Source organism: Rhinolophus ferrumequinum, chromosome 2 (genome assembly GCF_004115265.2).
Source record: "Rhinolophus ferrumequinum isolate MPI-CBG mRhiFer1 chromosome 2, mRhiFer1_v1.p, whole genome shotgun sequence".
In the NCBI taxonomy this organism is placed as follows: domain Eukaryota; kingdom Metazoa; phylum Chordata; class Mammalia; order Chiroptera; family Rhinolophidae; genus Rhinolophus; species Rhinolophus ferrumequinum.
The window spans coordinates 99,904,108-99,928,005 of record NC_046285.1 but is presented as its reverse complement, the minus strand read 5'-3'; the positions used below and the strand labels follow the sequence as shown (position 1 = coordinate 99,928,005).

The 23,898-nt window shown below is 38.8% G+C and overlaps 2 protein-coding genes across 5 annotated transcripts in view; both read right to left on the bottom strand.

Annotated features, from left to right (window-relative positions):
* The window catches only part of MRPS6 (mitochondrial ribosomal protein S6), a 68,522-nt gene that overhangs the window by 30,022 nt on the left and 14,602 nt on the right, over nucleotides 1–23,898 (bottom strand). The window contains exon 2 of one of the 3 annotated variants that reach the window (XM_033135264.1): nucleotides 5,460–5,587. The exons of the other annotated variants lie outside the window; for them this stretch is intronic. Coding sequence (XP_032991155.1) covers nucleotides 5,460–5,564 — 105 coding nt within the window. The 5' untranslated portion in view covers nucleotides 5,565–5,587. The remainder of the gene's footprint in view (nucleotides 1–5,459; nucleotides 5,588–23,898) is intronic. 3 annotated transcript variants of the gene reach the window in all.
* The window catches only part of SLC5A3 (solute carrier family 5 member 3), a 32,335-nt gene continuing 14,030 nt past the window's right edge, over nucleotides 5,594–23,898 (bottom strand). Inside the window, exons 1-2 of one of the 2 annotated variants that reach the window (XM_033135239.1) lie at nucleotides 17,451–18,361; nucleotides 5,594–15,462 (exon numbers count right to left, since the gene is read on the bottom strand). In XM_033135239.1, coding sequence (XP_032991130.1) covers nucleotides 12,968–15,124 — 2,157 coding nt within the window. In that variant the 5' untranslated portion in view covers nucleotides 15,125–15,462; nucleotides 17,451–18,361 and the 3' untranslated portion in view covers nucleotides 5,594–12,967. Of the gene's footprint in view, nucleotides 15,463–17,450; nucleotides 18,362–23,898 lie in introns of those variants that run through there. The other variant, XM_033135231.1, reaches the window with a different exon arrangement.

The following is a 23,898-nucleotide window of genomic DNA, read 5'->3' as shown; positions in this document are numbered from 1 at the left end:
CAACAAAAGAAAACCCTTTAAAATCAGAACTTTCTTAAAGTGGAATGAACTTTCTGGGAGAGGGGTCTGATAAAAGTTCAATTTCTTGTGGATGGTGGTTGCACAGGTATTTGCTTCACAATTACAGTTAATTCTCATTACTTGTGGAATTCATTGGCCAACTAGCCTACTAAAATTTGTTTGTAAATGCAAAATCAATACTCCCACCACCTCTGCAGTCGTTTGCAAACATGCGCATGCAGAGTTGTAGAAAATTTCAGTCACCCAATACACAATTCCCAGCTGAGGTCCAAGAAAACGGTGTTCTGCCTTCTTGTTTCGTGGTCTATTTAGTGCCACGTTTTTCGTATTTGAGTATTTTTATTGGTGCCTTCGCTGTTTGAAATGGCCGCCAAGTGTAGTGAAGACGTACCAGCGACTGTCCTGAGTGTGAGGACGCTGTGATGCGCCTCGCATTACACAAGCTTCACTCAGGCATGAGCGAGCGAGTTCCGGGCCTTGACGTCAATGTTTACCAATGAACAACATATACGTCTACAGAAAGAAACATCAAACAATGTTCTGCACTGATCAGTTGACAAAAATGGGATGACCAGCCAGAGGCTTACAGGAACCAAACATGATTTCCCCAAGGGTCAAGGACTGGGTCCTCACTAATTCAGTGTTCAAGATGACTTTACAGAATATAACTACCCCAAATAACAATAATCAACCATATTCCCTGCACTGTACATCTGTTCATGTTTCATGGATTGAGTATGTATGTTCAATTTCACAATGAAAGTGTCTGGATGGGTAGTGTTCATGCACTGGACAGAAGAATCAAATATACACCCTCTAATGCCCATTCAAATGTGAACCACCATCAGTTCTGCACTTACAGAAATAAGCAGAATTTTAAAACTCCCACTGTGCTTCTGATGGTCACATGTTCTTTAGGGGAGGGCAGAAATGGGCAAGAGACCCTACAATTTCAACCTTCAAACGTAAGTCAACAGTGAATACCAGGACTTCCCAGTAAGTTTGAGGATTCAACACATACATCTAATTATGCTCCCTCCTGAAAACTACTAGAACTACTGTAAGGTTTTTTGTTTGTTTTTTAAGGTACAAGCCTAAAGAATGAGGGAGAGAAAAGGGGATAACAGCAATAAAAATATGGAAGGAAGTAAATGGCGAAAAGCAGCAATGGGAAAAACCAAGAGTCAACCACAGTTACACTATAGAATTCCTCAAAAGATCTGGGAACTGGTAATACTGGGTACCTCCGAAAGTGGGGGTGAAGTGGGAGATTAAAATTTAAAAAGTTGGTTGCAAGTTTAAGGAGTAATTCGATCCCTGGATGAATGTTTGGAGGTGTATTCTGTAGACCGGAGGACGAAGCCCACTGAGTTGGACTATCATACCAAAATGGGATCAAGACAAAAAAAATGCATACTGAACGCTAAGACCGCTGGGCTCTTTCCATGCTTAGCTCCCAGAATATTGGCCCGAGGCCTTTTATCCTTCAATCAAAAACTGGAAGAATCTTCTTTGGGGAATCTGACCTATTCTAAAGACACTGCAGGAATCATCCAAGCAACAGTCAGGTGGTTAACGGTCAAACAATGAAGCCAACAAGCCCCACCCACACATTCAGAGCATTTTCCATCCACCCTAATAAATATAAACAGACAGATCGGCAGCATTTGAGAAAAGGCTTTAACATGAGAGACCAACACAAACAGAAAAAACTAGAGTAAACTAACAACACAGTATCTGAAGAGAAACCCTCAGTATCTTCAGAGATGAGAAGATACAGCATCCATGAAACAAGAACAAGAGGCTATAAAAGAAAAAGACTTGGGGAACAAAGACACTCTTTAAAACTTAAAAATCTGATAGAAATTTAAAATAAATTCTTTTTTAACAGAAGGATTGGAAGATGAAGTTTAGAAACATCCCTAGAAAGAGCAAAAAAATTGAGATGAAAATTAAAACACAAATGACTGTATGAAACTAACTGGACTAGTTCAGAAGGTCCAAGAACTAAAAAACAGTAAACAGGAGAAAAATTATCCCAGAACAAGAGGTCACTGGGTCGCCAAACTGAAAAAGCCCAGTAAGAGACAGTACAAAGAAAGAAAAGCTTTCATCAAGGCCCATAATTGTGAAACTTGAGAACACACACACACACACACACACACACACACACACACACACACACAGAGTCTTACGCTTACAATTTTCTGAGGTAAAATACTTTCCAATCCAGAATTCTATATTCAGCCAAACTTTCAAACAAATGAGTAAAGACATCTTTAGACATGCAAAATTTTTAATTCTAAGGAGTTGTAGGAATGAAAAAAGTGAGCCAATGTGTCAGTATTACCACATTCCTTGCTGTTGGGGAGGATGCAAGCATAGCTTGGCAGAAAGCTGAAGAAGAGAATCCTGGCAATGACTTAGAACTGGAGGCATCAGTGAACATAACGAGCAAGTCCAGCCCTGCAAGAATGAGCACCCAGACCTCGGTTTCTAAACACCATTCCCCGCTGAAGGCCTGATTCCGACTGGGGCGGGGACAGTATCAGATGAACCTGGAACACCTTGTTGTGCTGGAAAATAATAAAGTATTTATTCATGGAAATGATGGAAATGTGTCACAAATGACAGAGAAAGTAGCCTGAGAAGGTCCCACTAGCTAAACCTGGAAACATCTGAGCAAAGACAGCCCACTAAATAAAATCCATGAGTTCATACTGATAAATGGGAAAGAGAGGAGGTTCTTGATTTCAGCACAGCACCCCCCTGCCAAAATCTTAGAAAAATCAGTTTTGCACCATCCTAGTAATAGCTTACTCAAAACAGTAGGGGTTCAAGTTTAACGAGGGATGAGTTATTTCCATAGTCTCCAATGATCTCCCCACAAATGACTTACTACCAAAAGGAAAGAGTATCTTAACCATGGAGAAACCTGGTAGATACCACTTAAAGCAAGTACCAAATGTCAACAATAATGAAAACACAACATCACATGCCTCCCAGCATGAAGCTTTGAGCACATAGTGCTTATGTTGTATTCCTGCCAAAAATGCATAGTGTGACTCTAATCATGAGGTAACAGATAAACCCAGATTGAGGGGCATTCACAAAATGACTGATCCCTAAACTTCAAAAATGTCAGTACCATGAAAGACAAAAAAAAGCTGAACAACTGTCGTTCCAGATTAAAGGAGACACATGTAAAAGCTAAAGGAACTAGACTGGCTTCTGAACTGGGGGGGGGGGGGGGGGGGGAGTTGCTATAAAAGGGCCTTAATGGAGAAGCAACATTTGAGTACTTTTAAAAAATGTATTACTGTCACTTTCCAGATTTTGATAATGATATTGTGATCAGACGACTGACTGCCCCTGTCTTAACAAATATAGCTCCATGTACTTCGGGGGTAGAGGGGAATGATGTCTGCAACTTATGCTCATACAGTTCAGAAAAGTATGTATGATCAGAGAGAATGACAAAGCTAATGTGGCAAGATGTTAACTACTGATGAACCTGGATGAAGATGATTCTTAGGTCCTTCATACTATTCTTACAACTTTCCTATAATTTGAAATTATTTCAAAATTAGAAGTGAAAAAACAATATTTTTACTCAATGAGTTACATGTAACTCAATTCTCAGTCAATACCTGTGAGTCTGTGTTTACAAAGGTAAACAGCAGCAATAACTGGTGGGGGAAACTCACTGGAACCATTCATGAGCCAGAGAAAAGGAACTGAAGTACCACCTCTTCGATTTGGAGACATGGAACATTGAAAACTGACGGCAGATGTGTTCATACTGAAAATACTCAGCCAGAGAAATGTAAATTTTTCATTTTATTCAAAGTTGGTACATAAATGCTAACATTTCCATAAAATAATTACTATACTTCAGTTACAGGACAAAATACCACAGAAAGGAATATACTTTGCAAGAAATGTAGTTCATCTTAAGTTTCCAAATACTTTTGAAGGCTAATGCAGCAGCTGGCAAAATAACACACAGTACACAAAGAACAGTGTATTTTACAGAGTCAGTAATGAAAACTGACAGCTCTTTAGCAGATCTGCTTCATTTTTTTCAATTTTTAAACAATAACACTTTTAAAAACACATTAAACCAAGATTATACATGTCTACAATTTTAAAAATCAGATTGTATACAGTAGGTTAGAATAGTCAAGTTAGAACTGTCATGTATGGTTAACAATCCTAAATCTACAATTTCAATTGTATTCTTTTCAATATGGAAATAACCTGGTTTATATCGAATTCTACTTTCTGCTTGCAACTAAAACACTGCATGACATGGACCCAACTAGTCAAACCTTAAAAAAAAAAAAAAAAAGGCTGTAGACAATGAAGGGTACACTGGAAATCAGTTTACAATTCAAAAAACTCACCAATAACTCAACAACTTCATTTATAATCACATTTGGTTTACAATGCATAATTGATGAAATGATACATGTACACAATACACACTACACACCCCCAGTGCACAGACTGGTCTCTTACAGAAAATGTGAACAAAGTGTAATAGGCAGGACACTGAAAAACATTTTTCAATGTAGACATCTTTTAAAAATGCATTAATACTTACATATCAAAATTACTAGATAAAAGCAGCAATACTCTGCTGACATTTGGCTTAAAAATAAAGAAATGAATGAAGGGATTTCACAGGATATTAGAAAAGGAATTGGTTTTCTTCTTGAAGAAGACTACTAACTTTTGCACAGCAACTATTTTTGATATCCACCTTATCAAACAAACAAAAACAGCACTGAGAAGCGTAACACAGTTCATATGTGACTGCCAACGTAGGTCTGGGCAACAGAAAAAGGAACGTCCAAGCGAAGCATGGGTAAGTCCCTGCTCTATTCCTCAACTCTGCTGGCAATCTATAAACTGAAGCAATCGTGGTGGGGAAAGCAGGGGAACAGATTCCATACCATCATCTGACACTAATGTAATATGACCTTATTAAAAAAAATAAAGCTTTTGCATTTTAACAACCCCACAGAAAAATCCATGAGCAAAAGACTTATTGATCTGTTTGCCACTCAAAAGTTAGAGATCTCACAGTGAAATTAGAAAATTCTAATTATACATATTTACACTGCTAGGACTACTTTCACCTAACTAATTAAAGCAATTTTCCATGGAATTATAAACAAAAGATATTCTGACAAAGGAATCTTGAAAAGCATTAAGTTTTTACAAACTATTTTAAATTTTTAAAAACAACATTTAAAGGTACAGAACACATATGACATAGGACTAACAGGTTATAACCACTTTGCCTTCTCACGTATTGCTAAACCAAAGATGTTCCTCAAACGTCTCCTTTCTCCTGCATTTCTGGGTCTCCTCTCCCCTCATCCCCCAAAGCCTGAAGTTTTACACTCTAAAATAATGCTGTAGGTACACACCTGGCTACTTTTTGCTGCAGGGTAGAATCTTTCCCTCAAAGTGTTCAGGTTAACTCTTCTAAAACATGTCACATTAGTGTACACCAGCTTTAATCTTAATTCCATATATTAGTTGACCAAGTCTTTCCCTAGAAGAGAAATATACAAGAGAGGAGAGTGGGAACAAAGGTAGTCAGTTCTCTCCCATTCTGAGTGTTATATTATTGGACGTATGGTCAAAACGCAAAACATAGATATATTTATTTATTCTTGATCAAAAGTGACAATTCAGTTGGAGAAAGTTAGGGGTGAGATAGGGGCAATGCCAAGTGGAGTCAAAACACATCTTTTTCTTTTCCACACACATTCACAGATTTCATCTACTCTAGTCCTGAAACGGGTATTGGGACAGGCCAAAGAATCCTTTGGACTCTTACAACCATTGCGAAAAGCGAAAGAGTTCATTTGGCAGATCTGTCTCAGAATTAACTTGATGCTCAGAACACCTGGATCAAATTCTGCTTTACTAATATGAAGTGCAGTCAAGCATATGAAAAAATAAAGTTAACTTCATCTTTTACATACAAACCTATACAAACATTAAAGACAAGTAGTATTTGCCCTGTTAAAATGCGAACTTTCTCCATGTTTTTAGTGTACGATTGATGGGAGGTTAAATTTCCTAAAGATTTAAGATAAAAAAACTCCAGTGGCTCTACAGCTTAAAGCAGAATCTGTGTGTCAAACTGTTCCCCCCACCAAAAACCTACAAGTCTGTCTGTCCTGTTTCCTTACTTCCAAATTGTAGGAAAGAGCCCACAGACCCCATTTTAGCTAGTAACCCCCAAATATAACTGCAGCATTCTTGACATTTGTATTCTCTCCCTCCACCAAAGAAATACAAACTTACTCAAAATACTACATTGAATTACTTATCCTGTAGGACCCATCGCATAGATACCTCCCCGTCCCGGGCTTTCAATACTGTGGTCTGCCATCCTAACAACTCCCCAGACACACACACCTGGTGGGCTTTACGACTGGCACTTGTGGGTACGAGAATACTGTTAGTCTTGTGCTTTCTACATGTGGAGATACACACACGTGTGAACATGATTTTGTGCTTTCTATGGACCTTTACTTGAAGCTTTTTCCCTATCACAGAATGTGAAACTGTGGTCACATACAAGTTCTCAGATACCTATCAAACCTACACTGGAAAACGATAAAGTTAAAATATATTCACAGAATTAATATAAGTAACCTTGTATTTTTTTAATTAAGGAAATAAAAGAAACAAATATAGATAAATAAATAACATTTAAGCGGCAACATGAATTAGAGCTTCCTGGTTTCTTTGAACCTAAATACAAGCTGCATATAAAGTATGTAAATATAATTTTTTTTTTACTTCCTTCACTAGTTATAACAAAATTTAAAAAGAGAAATTGTAACAAGAATTTTCAATCAAGAAAGGGAAAGGTATGAAATAGCAGAGTCAATACTGGCAACTAGAAGGCACTAACCAAAACACAAATTTCAGAAGCTTATTATATATTATGGAATACCCTATATACTGGCCTTTGCCAATCTGGGATTTCAGTAACAGCAATGAGCTTAATTTCAGTTTCCAACTATTGTATCAAAAAGAAAAAGTGAAAAGTGAGTTATTAAGAACATTTCACTTGAAGTTTGAGTCTAGGTTACACTGGTATGTTGGAAAATTATCCAGGCTGGTTTAGTCCATTGGCCATAACAAAGAGTGAACAGTCCCTTATCCAACAGCACTAGGATACAAGGTGAATTTACCAAGATATAAATTAAGTCTCTAGTAAGGCTCTGGTTATCTACTAGTTGTCAACTTGTGCTGTTGCCCAAATCAATGAAATCTGTATTTCCCCTACTGATAGAGTTCTCTGCAAACTGTCCTGAACTGGCAGGGGTGGGGGTATTACCATCCTGGGCAACAATTACGGTAGAGCTTCACCGAGGAGAGCAAAGCCACTGCTCCCACACTACGAGGAATCTGAGACCACTGTGCTCTGTGTCTTGACTTGCACTTCAGGGGCTTTATTGATTCTAGCATCCCTCTCTCCAAACATGCTATATGAATCCAGGTAACCAAACCACACTTAAAAAGTTGTTACATAAAATAAAGTGAACGGTTTAAGTTAATTAACAGCTTCAGATTATATATGGTACTGCCCTAGAAAGTAAAGTTCATGAGATGAGTAATGATACAGATACATCAAATGTTTTTTATTTCTGAGTAAAAGACTTTATGCCAATGGTTAAGGTGGTTAGTTATCAGATAAATGGGGTGCTTACACCCAAAACAAAAAACTAAATCCTATCTTATAAAGGATTTGAGATGGAAACAGAAATATAAATTCCATTAATTCTCACAACATTCCTTTAAAGGTGAATCAGTAGTTTAAAGCCTTATTCCGAGCACTGGAAAGGGAAGTTGAAACAAAAACACTTCTGTGACTAAGTGAATAATGGTATGGGATTCAGCACTGGCAAAGCCTATTAACTATTTCGAACCTTAGCTAAATTCTGTTCTAGGAATCAAAGTAGCTGAACACCTAGTCTTCCAACAGAGGGGAGAGTTTGACAAAAAGCACACCAAATTAAGAGAAGTGACCTTAATGGAAGAAAAGGAGTTTGCAGCCCTGAGTTAAGTCAACCAAGTCTACGTGAGTAAGTGGAAGGAGTAATCAAAAGATTACTTCTCATATAATCCATCTTCATACCTAACTAGTACAAAGGGGTTTCTACATATGCCAACTGACTAGTTCAACTTTTTACCTTTAATTACAGCAAGAACAAAGCTTTTTGGCATCAAAACAAACTCTGTTCCTCTCAGCACTGTGATACCATCATCTCAAAGGGACTCATGAATTTTAACTATTGCTGCCTCCGTAATTTTCAAAAAAGGAGTTTTGAGAATAAAATACTGATGAATTCACAGGGCTTTTACTAGTAATAAACATAAAACTGAGAAAATCATTCCTTGAGAATTAACAGTTTAAGCTAATAGAAATTTGGTATTATTTAAACACAACTATATTCAATGAATCATTATTTGGATCGAGTTTTCAAAACTGGGGCAAAGCAGCACTTTTGCAAACCATGGCAATAAGCCTGAAAGTGCATTAAACTGACAAAAGATCAAAACAAGAATTTGTTAAGTGTTGAAAAGGAAGAATAGGTGAAGAATTAAAGTGAAAAAGAGAAATAAGGGGAAAGACCAGTCTCTCTGAATGGTAGGTGGGTATACACAAAAATAGAAATATACCCCATTTGGAAAGTCTCCTCAGGCTAATGTCAACATTGAAATGACTTAAGCAATTTAACACCTGGCTAATGAGAAATCTTACGACTACTGAAGCCTAAAAGCATTTTTTCCCTAAGGTATCACTTCAAATATCAGTCATTTTAACCTCAAATATGTTAATAAACTCATACTTTACAATGTTTAACATCAAACCAGGGTTTAATAGGCTGGTTGTTACTCACTGGTGCCCTAATCTATACGGGGAGGGGTTTAAACTAGCCGATAGCCAAGATGCTTCAAGTTGTAGACTTCAATGAACAGGACTCCATGTCTGCGCACTTCTACGCTGATGCTCATCCCTTAACCACCTTGTTCAGTCTGTATCACCCAGGTGCTTCTCAGCATCTCACTCACTAGCTTTTTTTATTTCTTAGGCAAATTTTGTCCTGGCAAGTCTCTGTAGTCACATAATTTAACAGGAATGGTCTTTATACATCTCTCAACCCAAACCTGGGGAATGGTGAGGTCTCACTACTAGATACCCACGTGGTCCTTTCCAGCCACCACACCTTAGATGAAAATGACAGTGATGACAGATGAAAGTATAAGGAAAGCAAGTAAGCTGAATACTGCCAAGTGGGAACACTGGCAGGTCTAACCTTTTAATAGCTAATAATACAGCCAGTCTTCAGGGTGATGAGGAATGAGAGTAAGAACCCATAGGCTATATTAAATGATAATCAGAGAGAGGGAAAGATCCAGTACTCAGTATAGGGAAGAAAGCGATGGACTGAGAAATACAGAAACTTAAAGACGAACAGCCCTGGACAAGACTTTTCAGCTTCCCTCACCCCCACTTAGACTCAGGTTAGAGAACTGAGTTAACAACCTTTCCACTCAATTCTTAAAATGTGAAGTTTCACAAAGTGATGAGTCCCTGCTAATTACTTGAGGTGCCATCCTTAAGAGCTATGGCTACGTAACCCAAAAAGACACTGGCTCCTTTGAGCCAAGAGAAAAGGAAGCTTTGGGAGATAGATCTGAACAGCTGAATTTAGGCTTAAGGACACAGCACCACTGCTATTGCTTGATGCTTCTCTAACCTAGTGATAACCTCACCAGGAAAAACACAGCCAGGGAAAAAGACTGGCTCAGTGATTTCAAAAGTGACCTACTATCTTGGGGTTGCAGGACAAAAAATTCTTAGATGAACAGAGAAATTAGAGGTCCCATGAAGGAATCAATGTAATCATTCTGCATACCAGAGTAATAAGCTCTTCTCATTAGATCTTGAGACTAAGATTGCTTGAGAGGACAAAAATCTAAGAACTGGGGATACCATTAACAGCAGATAAGACATTCTTTTTCTCCACCTTTGAAGACCAAAAGGTCTTCATTTTTGACTTTTAGCTAACCATTTTAGTCACTACCACTCTTAGTCAATTCTGAACCTTAGCTTAAGCCAATATAAAAATATATACATGTTAATGTCTAGCGATCAATGACATCATTTAGGACCCATTTAGTTAAAATATGAACATTTTGCTAGCTTAAGATAGACCATGTATCATTCCATGAACAGTCATTCTAATGAAATATAGACTGAAGAATGGTCCCCTAAAATGAAGTTGCAATCAGAATTCACATACTTTCAAGCACATTATCTATTACTGGGAAGCAGTACGGACAAGCTTGAGGGACTTCAGTCTAAATAAAGTGATGTTTATACTGGCAAGAATAAACAATCCTAATGGATATGCTAATAGTCATTCCTTATTTACAGGCATTAGTACTCTAAACTTGACTTACTTCTATATACATACAAATAGACACACGATGATGTATTTTATGTATCATATTAAGACAACAGCAGAGAGAAGGTAAGGGGACCCTAACAATCCAAAGTATTAGGAATCAACATTAAATAAGGGGGGGAATCTACATAAACACCACCTATTATGCTGTAAATAAAAAGAGTAAGAAGGCTGCCCAGCCAATATGTAAATCCTCACTACTGAGTTACACAGCAGTGTGTTCACAGTCAAAGAAAATTTTAATTCCAATTTGAATGCCAATTTGAAAATCTAAGATCCTATTATTTTCCCAAATACCGAAATGTTGTCACAAAGGAAGAACAGTTCTTTGAGAAAAGAAAAGGAAAAACCATAGACACACCACGCATCCAGACTGGACGCCTGGCTTTCTGTTCTTCCCAGTGGACTTGGTAACCTCGGAATGTCACAGCCTCAGCCTCCATACAAGAAAAGAATGGTCCCTATTTATTTGGCCCCCAACTTACAAACTTTAAGAATGAAATTGAGAAAAAAATTCTACAAGGCACTCTAAACTCTCAGAAATCATGCTATTCATACATTAATTGTTTTTTCATCTACAGACTCAGTCCATCAGAAAGCCTCCTGGAGATGGGAAGACATTATGCTACCTGATAATTTCTAAAATCAACTTTGGACTAATCATGTCCATCACAATGAAACTTGTTTATAGAATACAAAAAATTTAAAGTCATTGGGACTGAGTTTTGATTCAAAATCTACAAAAGTACCTAAAAAAGTAGTAATTTCCCTAAATGTAAGCTTAATAAAATCATGCAATTTAAAAAGTATCAGATTACAGAAAAGTCAAAGAAAGTAGATACACAATTAGTTTCCTTCATCTATCATGGAGTTTTGAAAAAGGACAGTGTTGCATACACACAGACACAGAACTATATCATCTGGAGCACTTCGCTCTAACAGCTTTTGTACCCTGTCCTCTGAAGGGGAATTAACCTGTGAAAAAGAGATTCCCATCTATAAAGGTTGCAACTGTGTACAAAGCCATGTCAAGATAAAGAGTCCTATAATTATACAAGTCCTGTAATATCCTCCACAAGACACCCCACTAAACCCAGAAGTTCTTATTCGTGGCACCTCTTGAACATGCTATCCATTCTACAGAAAGACTACACTGACAATCTACCCATGGCAAAGCATGCACTCTGAGTCTTCAGTTACCGATGACCAGTTTGCACTGAAACATCCTCATGCTCGAAGTCACTGGGACTTTTTAAGCGAAAATATAGAGGCTGGGTACAGATGGCAAGTCTGCTGAAAAAACAAAAAAGGGATAGCAAGACAAAGAACTTATCAAGAATACAATATGATCTCAGAATTAAATTTTCCATCTAAAAACTCAACCTCAATATATCGTGATTTAACCAAGCAGGGCAACCCCACACAAAGGCAGTGTCAATTTTTCTTCAAATTTCTGGATACATCTTCCAACTGGATCTACTTGGGAAGACATCTGGCTAATAAAAAATGTTACCAAATGATAAGAACATATCTAGAGAGTCAGTGGAGTATGAGTCATCAACCACCTGTTTAGAGTAAATTGATCAAACACTGCTTCCGGGCTGCCGATTCCCAAACCCTAGAAACAACCTGGATTTGGTCAATAAAAGGGATCATCAGCAATGTTTACTTCATTTTCTCCCCCACAGTCATTTAACAATACAATCACGACATCTAACTTTATAAAGACAGACTTGGTAGGCATTTGAGTATGATTCACTAAATGTCAGTTAAAATAGGAAAAAAAAGGAACTGGAACAAACTTTCTTCCAACATTCCAGATACTGGTGGTACAAGAACAGCTACAGGAAGACATTCTTCTTCCTTTCTTTTGGCAGTCAGAATCCATAGGCTCACGCTAACAAAATGAACCTGGCAAGTAACTAACTTCTCCTGAAACAAGTACCCCAGTAGGACATTTAGTTAAATTTTCAGTACATAATTGATTACACAATGTCTACAAATTCAGTTTGTTTGGTTTTTTAAATAGTAATAGAGATTACAGAGACAAAAAAATTTGGAAATGAGCAAGTCTTCTATTTCAGGTTAAGGTCTACCAAGATTTGGCAGTGGAGTTTACCTCACTCATGATATCCTAGCATATATTCTGCTCTAAGTGCTCTATGAGAATAATTGGTCTCTCCTGACTTTGGTATGAAAAATTTTAAACCACATTTGCACAATTCAGTCTGTTAAACAAGTTTTGCTTCATTTAGGTTGAAATTTTACTTTCATCCATCTCTGGGAAAATAAAGTCTTGCAAACAGATGATTTTCTGCTAAGTAAAATTTGGCTAAAACCTACAGCGTAAACAATGCCTGAGAGATGCAACAGTTAAGTGTTTTTTCAAAGACCAGTATTTTCTTAAGTTAGTGTCTCATCACATCCTTAAAAGTTCATAAGGAGAAATAAACAAACATGAAAATTCCAAGTGAACACACAGCAACAAGTCCAATGTTCAGTACAATTTTGACCTGCGGAGGCTCCTCCAACATTTGTAAGCAGACAGCCTCCTCTTCCATCAGGTCTCTCAGGCTCCTCTTACTGAGGCTCTTACTTTTAAAGCCACAGAACCAATCTATGAACTTCCAATACCGGCTTCCATCCTCTGTTTCTTTCTTCCTCTCTTTCTCGCCCATGAGCGCTGCTTGCCCATTGGAATACGCATCTACTGGTGTTTCCGCCTCTGAATGACCTAAGGAAGCCACCGGGTTGCCCTCTTCTCTGCAGGTCACCAGGAGATTAATATCCTCGGGCTGAAGGCCCTTGATGCTGTCCTCGGATTTCCCATTGGGAATGATGTGGTTGATGGCCTCACTATTCTCACTGCATCTCAGGATGCTCTTCTCTTGCATTTTGTACGGTTCGTCTTTCGGGGAGCAGCTTTCCTTCACCACCAGGCTCTTCTTCGACCAAAAAGTGGTGGTACGAATCTGTTCCTTCGTGGGAGGTGAGGTGAGAAGGCTAACAATTACAGTAATGAGTCCTGTGACCCAAAACAAGGCTGTGGCCACATACATATAATGAATGTCTTTGATGAATTCTGGCCTGTTATCAGGTTGGTCACATTCTGGGGCACGGTAGGCAAAGGCCAGTGTCAAACGAACTGCTCCAAGAACAAAGCCAGCCATTCCACCATAGAAAGCCCCTTGTTCATTGCAGCGCTTCCAGAAAATGGCCAGAAGGAACAGGGCCGCAACTGGAGGCGTCAGGTAATCTGCGACCTCCTGAATGTAAAGGTACATCTGGCCGCCTTGCATCTCGACAATGATGGGCACCCACGCGATGCTGATCACCACCATGAAAGCCACGAAAATCCTCCCCACGATCATCAGTTCGCGGGAGCTCGCAGTCTTGCGGATGAGTTTGTACACATCGAGAGTGAATATGGTGCTGGCACTGTTAAAAATAGAGTCCAAGTCACTCATCAGAGCTGCAATCATCACCGCCATCATGAGGCCCCGGAGGCCCACGGGCACCAGCTTCATCACCAGGCGCGGGTAAGCAATATTCGAGCACCCAGCTCTGCTTCCACACACTTGCATGCAGTGCTCTGGGTTGATGCAAGCTATGTCATCAGCAAACAGTATCCTAGAAATCATTCCTGGGACAACTATGATAAACATTGGCAGAAGCTTCAAGAAGCCAGCCATTAGAGTAGAGCCTTTGGCATGCGCAATGTTTTTAGCCGCTAGGACCCTCTGCACGATGACTTGGTCAGCACACCAGTACCACACTGAAGCTGGGGTCTGCCCAAGAATGAATCCAGGCCAAGGAACATCTTCATCTGTTGGATTCCGCAACATTTTCAGCGCATCTTTCTTAGGGTCGACATTACAAGAATTCGTGTTGGAAAGGTTGTATGTCAACAAGATGGAAGTGACATTGGGTGAGGCCAACATATACCTTCTCTTAACTTCCTCAAACCCGCCAACCTCCATCATGCTAATGACCATAAGCGTGAGGGCCCCAATGATCATGAGCAGAGCCTGCAGAGTGTCTGTGTAAATCACCGCCACGAGGCCTCCGGTGACGGTCAGCAAAGCAGTCATGCTAATGAGCAGGATGACAGACACATAGAGATTCCAACCCAAAGACTCCTGGATAAAAAGGGCGCCCGAATACAGGTCCACTGAGAGCTTGGTGAATATATAGAGAATTAGAGACAAGGCTGCAAAATAGACCTGAATCCTATGGCCACCAAACCGCTTGGACAAGTATTCAGGCATGGTGTATACCCCTGACCGGATGTAAATCGGGATGAAAACCCATCCCAGAAGTTGCAAAAGCAGTAAGGCATTGAATTCCCATGCGCCTACTGCAAATCCACTTGCAGCTCCAGATCCCGCCAGCCCAATGAAGTGCTCACTCCCAATATTGCTCACAAACAGAGAGGCACCAATTGCTACCCAGGTCATAGAGCGCCCGGCCAGGAAGTATCCACTCACGGTGCTTCTATTAGATTTCCACATGGCAAAAAAACCAATGCACAGGACCAGGACAAAATACAGGGCCACTATGGCAATGTCTGCTGTCTCCAGTACAGCCCTCATTTTGGAAACTTTGTGAATAAAAGTGTCCAATGACAGGAGTGTCCGACTTTTTATTTACTCATTAGTACCCCAGCCAAGTCTGTAAACCATACGTGAACCGGACTACACAGAGCAACAGAGCAGGTCAAAGTCTTTGTCCTTTGGTTTGCTGTCTTGATGGTGGTGGTTGTGATAAACTTTGAAGGAGACAGTTTAAATTTTCCTCCGCTTCTTAATTGGGATTGAGAACTTAGCTCGTACTCTTAATCCACTCTCCACAAGACCATCAGCATTTACTCAGGTGCTGGAGGAGAAATTCTGAGTTGCAGCTAAGTCTAGTGAAGCCTACTGAACCAACCCTGCAAGGCAGCAAAGACAAAAGACAAAGATTGAATTAGAGGAGTGTCTCACCAAGTGATGAGGAAACTTTTCAGTCTAGCAAAACGGCGCAACAAGACATTCTTTATAAAAAGAAAAAAAACTTTCAAAATATACTTCAGTTCCACAGAAAAGACAAATCTATACTATCACAAGTCAGTGAGAATATTTATCATTTTGAACTAAGAACAAAAATTCATCGACCCCATAACTAAGTGGCCTAACTTCTCTAGCAACTAAACTGCCTACCCTGACATTGCCCTTTCTTGCCCTACTGTGGTAGTCTCAGATTAGAATAGGCACCAAGATCTTGAAGCACCTTAAACGGGGAGGAAAAACACTAATTATTCATAAGAGCACCAAAATGAATCTTCAAATATTATGAATCTAAAGAGTAACATACTTTATAGCCAGTTAGGTTCCTGGATGGACATGGCAGGTGCTGTTTACTATGTGTTACCATTTACCCCAAAACAGAAAACCAAGTATTGCTTAGTCTGTGCAAATCTGTTATAAAATTTGCCTAGATTCCTACTAAAAATGTTCATCTGTACCAGTTATCATACAGGAACCTAGAAATTGTGAGATGACTCCTGCCCTAAAGGGAAAAAAAGACATTCCACACACAAAAAACTAAGAACATGAAATTTATAAAACAACCCTAAAATTTTATTCTTTCTACCTGTAAGACATTGGATGATTTAAAAAACAAAAACAAAACAAACAAACAAACAAAAAGCTCAAAAAGGTAATTTCCTTCCCTTCCTTTTCATCAGGCAACTAGTTTCAAGAGAATCTGTGAGAGGACAAAAGCACTGACTCAAGGTTTGCTTTTGTTGAATATTTTTTCCTTTTAATGCTTTCTTGTTGAAGGGTATAGGAAGCAAAGAGAGGAGGGAGAAGGAAAAAGTTTTCTGGAAGACTGAAAAATAATTTGATTTTTATTATATCTTCCAAACCTCAACGAAACAGACATCGGTTAACCATTAGATAATAAATCATCTTCAATAAGTCAATCAGGTATTTTTCAGTCCTAGATTAAGAAAATCACTCTGAAAAAACACATTTAAATTTATCCAAAATTGAGTTTATGAATTTGATGGTTTTTCTCCCGGGAAAGAGACAAATTCTGAATCTTCAAAGTTAATTATAATTGTAACTGACATGTCAATATGAAAACATTTTGCTATTGAACCTAATGCCTTCCACACATTGACTTCTAAAGTGATTTCTACTTTTGTAATAAGGCAACCTTACAGTGAAATGTTTTTCTATGCTTGACAAAGCAGGTGCTTTTGATGAATCTAGGCATTTTCTTTAAATATCAGTAGCAAACTTAAGTTCTATAAATAACAGTAAAGCCACTCTTTTCAAAACTATTCGTGGACCATAGTATTAAAAACTAAAATACACACCTTTCACTGGCTAAGAAAAGAGTTGGAAATACTGCCTAAAATTAAATGCCCTACCAAATTAGGTTATTAGGTCTAATTCATAAAGCTTCCTAGATAGAAACATCTTAATCCCATCTTTATGCCTTTTTTAAGCATAAAGTACTACAATAATTATAATAAGAAAACTGGTCCACACCCTTCTTCCTAAAAGCCAGTGTCAACAATGACTGACATAAATAAAACTGCCCGACAAAAGCCTAAAATACACCAAAAGTTGGGATTTGTATCGCTTCATATTTGCCAAATCCTAAAAGTGGTCAGATTTCTATGACCACTTTTCCCACCCCAAAAGCTTTTTAGTTTAAAAAAAAACAAACGTGGACATTATTTAGGAAGAATCACCCAAATTTTTAACAAAATCTAATCAGATGTCTAATAAACATTAGTTATTTAACAGGGTACCTTTAGTGTTTCAGCGTAAGGGTCAGGTCTTTCATTACACTGAAAACAACTGTTGGCAGTTATGAAACCCTGCCTTCAGCAAAGCTCCCTGCTATCCAACATCCAAGCCATACCCTCGCCACTGTTTCCACATCACAGAGGAGCCTAGCTCACGCACTGGTCAGAGGACCCTTTCAGGTGTTGCTCTTCTCAATGGCAGTAGTGGACCATGTGTTTCCCCAAGAAGGGACAAACACCCAGAGTTGGTTTTTTTTTGGAGGCGAGGTGAAGTGAGGTGTGTGTTGTAGCAGCCACTGCAGCAGCTTATCTGTTCAGAGAACAAAATGCTTAGAAACAAAACAAGCACTTCCTTTCTCCATCACTATGAAGCACTGCTCGTATCAATAATAGTTTTTCACTGTCAACATCCCCACTCTCTGATGAATGCTCAGACTAACTGAAATTCCCATGCTAGGTCTAACCTCTAACTTCACTAGAAAGCAGGTGAGCTAGAGAGAAAAGGTGTTCTGCCCACAGAGAGCAGGAGTGGCCACACACTAGCTAAAGACGGAGGTAACTCCTCCTGCCTATGCCTCCTCAGACTCCTCAAAAGCCACTGCCGGCAGTCCCATCTCACAGGATACCATACCAGTCTGTGGGCAGGTTTAAGATTTTTCCAGTTTAAACAAAAAAACATCCAGAGACCAGCACCTGGTATAGACCGAAAACAAAACAAAATAAAACCAGAAAGAGGTCAATTTAGTTTGTAGAAAAATATAAAATATTATAATACAATGTGGCTACATTACACATTCTAATCATGAACAGATTGCCACAGCCTTGAACTTCATTCAGTCTTTTAGGAGATAAACTGTGTATTCCTTAAAAATGATCCCAAGTAAGATATACAATGTAAGTTTTACATATATTTTTCTCTTTCTTTTAAAGCAGCAAACATTTCTGCAACAAAAATACAGTCGTCCCTCTGTGCCCCAGGGGGAATTGTTCTAGGACCCCCAGATGCCAAAATCCCTCGACGCTCAAGTGTCTTACATACAATGACATAGAACCTGTATCGGCACACAGGCTACACCAGGGCACGCCTACGTACACATCACTTCATTTGAGTGGACTCAGCGTACTACTCAGCATGTGGCAAATTCAAGTTTTGCTTTATGGAACTTTCTGGAATTCTTTTTCCCCAGAATATTTTCGATCCATGGTTGAATCAGCAAATGAGAAACCTGTGGAGGAAGGGCTGACTACGCTATGAATATTACCCAAAGTTCCTTTATTTTTACGAAGAATATACATGGAAAATGTTTTTCTTCAGTTATGATGAATCTTTTTTATGTTTTTCTATTTCTAGGACTAAGCTGGTTCACAGTTCCAGTAAATCTCTTTAAGTGAGAAATGTGGGAAAAGTAATAAAATCGATACAGTAATGTTAAGTGTGTGGGTTGGTACATTTTTAAGAAAACAGTTGTTTCTATAATCAGAGTAATATTTGTAGAATGTACAAAGAAATGGTCCCCTAGTGGCAACGAGTAGAATAGATTTAGACAAATCTCAAACACAAGAATGTTTTGAAACAGAACAGACTCCCCTTCCCCCCAAAAAAGGGCTTCCTTCTCAGAAAGTAATGTTTTATTGATAGTGTTCCACAAAATTAGAATACAATTTTGATACTGTTTCAGGTACTTGGATGAATTAAATTACAACTGAAGAATTAATTCAAATAGAAGTATAATGAGTTATTTGCTGTGTTTGAACTAGAAATAGGAAAATAAGACCAAATTTAAATCTGCAATGAAACTCCTTCAGGTAATTTAATCAAAATGCAATTAGTTATAATGACCAAATCCAAGCTTTTCTTCTAATATCTAGGGCAACCATATAATTTCTCTTCCAAACTAAGACATTATTCTGGGACAACCTGTAAAATCCAGGACATATGGCCATTCTATCCACAAAGAAAGTCATTTGTCATAGAAACGAAAGAACAAGAAAAACAATCCCCATCAGGGCTCCAAGTCATCATAAATGCAGTGAGGCACAAGGGCTTAAAAAGGGTAAAATACGGTGACCCTAAAAGTGCCCAAACAGCATATTTGGCTTTGGAGTTGATTTATTGCCACACTCTCAAATGACAATCTGAATAGTCCCCGTCCAGCACTATCAATAATAGGCTTGCCCAGTCTTGGTCCTATTCTGATCCAATGAAAAATATTAACTAGCTGGTAAAAGCTTGTTAATTGAAGGTGTACAGAACACAGAGATACTTCGGAAAAGTTACATGAGCAGGTGGCATCGTCAAAAAAGCAGACAAGCTCTGAAGAGCTGGCTTCCAAGCTCTGTCACTTCCTAACTGCAGGATTTTAGACAAAGAATCTCTGAGCCTCAATTCTATCACTTGTAAAAATGAAACTACCACCTAGCTCCTAACGGTTTAATAAGGAGTAACTAACATATAGAAAGCATGTAATATTGCCCAGATCAAGAGGCAGGTGCTCAATAAATGTCACTTTACCTTTCACAACTTGTAGAGAATGGAAGTGATATCAGCTTCTAACTAAACTGTCAACTATATGCCAAGCATATTAGAATCCTCATTGTTGAAAAAAGAACTAGATAAAATGTATTAAATATAGTTCTCTCACAAATATTTCAAAGAGGTTCTCAACCACTTCATAAACTATTAGTGCCTATTTACATCACTTAATTCAAGTAAAATACAAAAAAATTAAACTGATATAAAATTCTACTTACAGACTTTTCATATACATTTTCACTTTTGTCATCTTGAGTGAAGGTCCAGTGAAGCAAAGCCCACTAGTGGACCAGGTTAATGGCGCCCGGTACAGAGTATGTATATGCTCATACAGGACCCTCCTCAGCCTTTGTTACTTTAAAAACTAGAGCACGGACATGGTAGTGGTTTACCACTGACGCTTTCAAGCGAAACAAGTGTTCCTAATACAACTGTATGAATTCCAGCCAACTTTAAATTACAAGTGGAGCTGAAGACAACACTATGTGTAATCGTTATGATGTAACAGTCTCTCAAACATTTAAAGCGTTTGCCCTTAAATCTCTTTGACAAAACATTTCTATTATACCTACAACCTTGGTTATTCAAGTTTTCAGGAGTACCTAAGAAATGCATGAAGGCCTGGTTGAACTCAAGACGGTCCAACCGTATTCTGAGGATTTCTAGTACCCATGTACCACCACCAGGGTGGGAGGTGAGGCAGAGTGAGCAGGAATGAGGTCCCCGTCCCTCAACCCTCTACCAAACAGAACAGCTCTTTCAGAAGCCTCACATATGAGGGGAGGGGTAGGAGGGATGGTCTCCAATATAAGTAAACCATTTCTTCAAATAAAATTTACCTAGAAAAGTTCGTAAGCCACCAGATTTATCATCTCATACAAATTCCCCAAGATATACTCAGTTTAACTTGCTTCCATCAATTAGAAGTCTGGCTTTTTTTAAAAAAAGTCTCAGAGACTGAAGATCTTTTCGGTATTGGACCAACTTTGAAACTAACACTGGTTTAAACTCTTACGTGGATGACACTAGATCATGTGTATGGAGCAAACTCCAACCAGCTGGTTTTTTAAGAAAAGAAATAACAGCAATGGCACCTATGATAACGTATCATGTAATCACAATGTCTAAACACTTGTGTTAACTCTTAATTGAAGAATTCAAGAGGCTCGACACTATCAGCTTGTAAAAGACTGGTTAAAGTTATAACTAATGGACATAAAAAATTAACACCTGACACTTACTGACCTAAGTCCTAACACCATAGGTACCGTGCCTAGCATGTTGTGTGCATTACTTTAGTCCTCAAAACAATCCTGGGGCAATAAGTACAACTATGATGATCATTTTACAGATGAGAAAACTGAACTTGTTATCTGTGTTTCTGACAGCATTTGCACTTGCACCAGTCTAAATAGCATTTGCCCTTATTATCACTAGATAATACTACCTTTAACAAAAAGAATTTTTTTTATTGATTGAAACACAAACAAAATAAATAAAAGAGCAAACATTATCCATGCTTGCAGAGAAAATTATTTGTGCTTACAGAAAATACCTGAGATGGATACAAATATTAACAAAATAGACTGCAAACAGCACATGGGATAAAATTCAACTGAAGCATTCATACATAAATGGATACATGTATGGAGAAAATGAAGAGATTCAAAACAAAAAGAAGTCCCAGATACAGGCTTCTAGGTAAGTACACACAGAGGGCAGAAACACTTTGATGAGTTAACTCTAAAAGCAGGGCTTATCTATTATTTAGGTTCTCACCATCCAAATCCAAGGCTTCGGCCTTCATTCTCTTTTTCAGTGTTAATTAGTCCTTCTACGAGAGAATAAAATTCAGTCTCGAAGTCTCTCCTATACCGTATAGCCTGTTACTACAGGCTATATGAATCTATCCAAGCCAATCTTCCTTCACTACTAACTGCCACATCTTTAAATCTTTAGGTTAAAAGAACTGGCTACATGACCCACAGATCTAAGAGTTCGCACAGTAAAATCTAAGGACCATGTTCTTACTGGATGAAGTGATTGCGACCACCTAACCTTTTGTCTGGGAGTATCAATAATTTGGCTCGTACCCCTAAACCTGTTCTACTTTTAATCTTCCTCGTCTCAGAGAACAGCAACTCCATCCTCACTATTGCTCAAGCCAAAATTATCAATCATCCTTGAACAGCTTGCTCCCTTTCTCTCACCCCCCACACAATCAGTACATTAGCCTATTGGTTCTACCTCAAAAATATATCCAGAATCAGACCCCTTATCATCTCAACTGCTGGCACCCTGCTCCAAATCACCATCCCCCCTCATCCAATTAACTACCTGCCCCAGCCTCTTAGCCTGTCTCCGAGCGCTGGCCCTTGGCCCACTGCAGGCCATTAATACGGCACGCAGTCACTACCCCATTCACAACGCTTACTGTACCAAACACACCTCAGGGCCTCGACATTGGCTGTTTCCTACACAAGGACATTCCCAGACTTTCACAAGACTTGCTCTCCTCTCTTTTATGTCTTTGCTCAGCAGTAACTTCCTTAACCATCTCAATCTCTCCTTATCCTGCTTTACTTTTCCCCGTAACATTTAATACCTTCTAACATACTATAAAACATGTTTGTCTCCTCACTACTAGAATGTAAACTCCATAGGGTAGAGATTCTTGTCTGTGTTGTTCACTGATGTGTGGTCTGTATTTAGAACACTGTCTTACATACTGCAGGTGCTCAAATGTTTGTTAAATAAATGAATCAAATATTAACAACGAAGACTTGATCGACAGTGTTCAACTTCCAACATCCTACATAATCAATAGTTTTTTGTTTTTTTTCCTAATAAGAGATGGCTGATTAAAAGGCCAAGATGGAATACAGCTTTCCTCCCCCAGCCCCGCAGTGATCAGCGATCTCAAACAGCTCTAACTAAGGGTGTATGTAATGACAAGGCACATCAACCTGGGCAAGAATGCCCTATTCAGATAAAAATCTCAACCGGCCATGACATAGTAAAATCCTGTACCTGGTGCCACCATCTCATCCTAACTACCCACCATAAGAGTGGCCCACTTCCTGTCATTGTACCCAACTTTCACCCTTGCAATTGTGAACGTCCACTGGAGAGTGTGCAGTGACATGCACAGACCTTCCTCACACAAGTGCTTTCTATATCATGGTCACTTCCACGCAGTCAGAAGGACAGGTCAGTGTGGGCAAGCAGCACTTCCTTTCAACTCACTCTATCCAAGTCGAAGCGTTCTACTCATGTCAACTCACGAAGAACCTCTTCCTTCTTCACTTCTCCATTATATTTAAAGAGTTAAATGTTCCCACAAAACGGAAATAGTTGCTTTAATAACTATAATTTGCTAATACTAGTGCCAGGCACCATTTTTACAGTGCATGTACCAGCTCATCTAATACTCACAAAAACCCCTGGAGGTAAGGACGCATGCATAATTATCCCCAATTTACAGATGAGAAAATTGAGGACATATTAAAGGATCACTAAGGGAACCCAGAAATATCTTCTGTAAAGATGAAGAATGTATCCTTTTACAACACTTACCAGGAAGATACACATAAAGAAAAGTAAAAATAAACACAAGTCAGAAAAATTCTAGCTAACCAATACAGAAGGAGTGATGCAATTAGAAAATCACTCTTTGCAACCCCTAATGAAATGATGAATCTAGGCCATGATTACCAGGGATGCTATAATAGAACCCTCGGGTGAAGGGTTGATGGGGCCCTTCAGAATGGACGGATGTGGTTGACAATACTTGCACCCATCAAGAATGAATCCTATCTCTAATAGGCAGACGTAGGTGGCTCCTGATGGGATTCTAGACCCAGGAACGCTTACGTACTCTTGCAAAACAACCTGAATTTAATCAAATTTCCATCTACCAGGTTACAGAAAATTCCTAGAACAGAACACATAAAACACCAGGAAATGATCAACCAAATTCAGCAAAGGAGGAAGGGTGGGGAAGCTATTACAGTCAGGCACTACTTACGAAC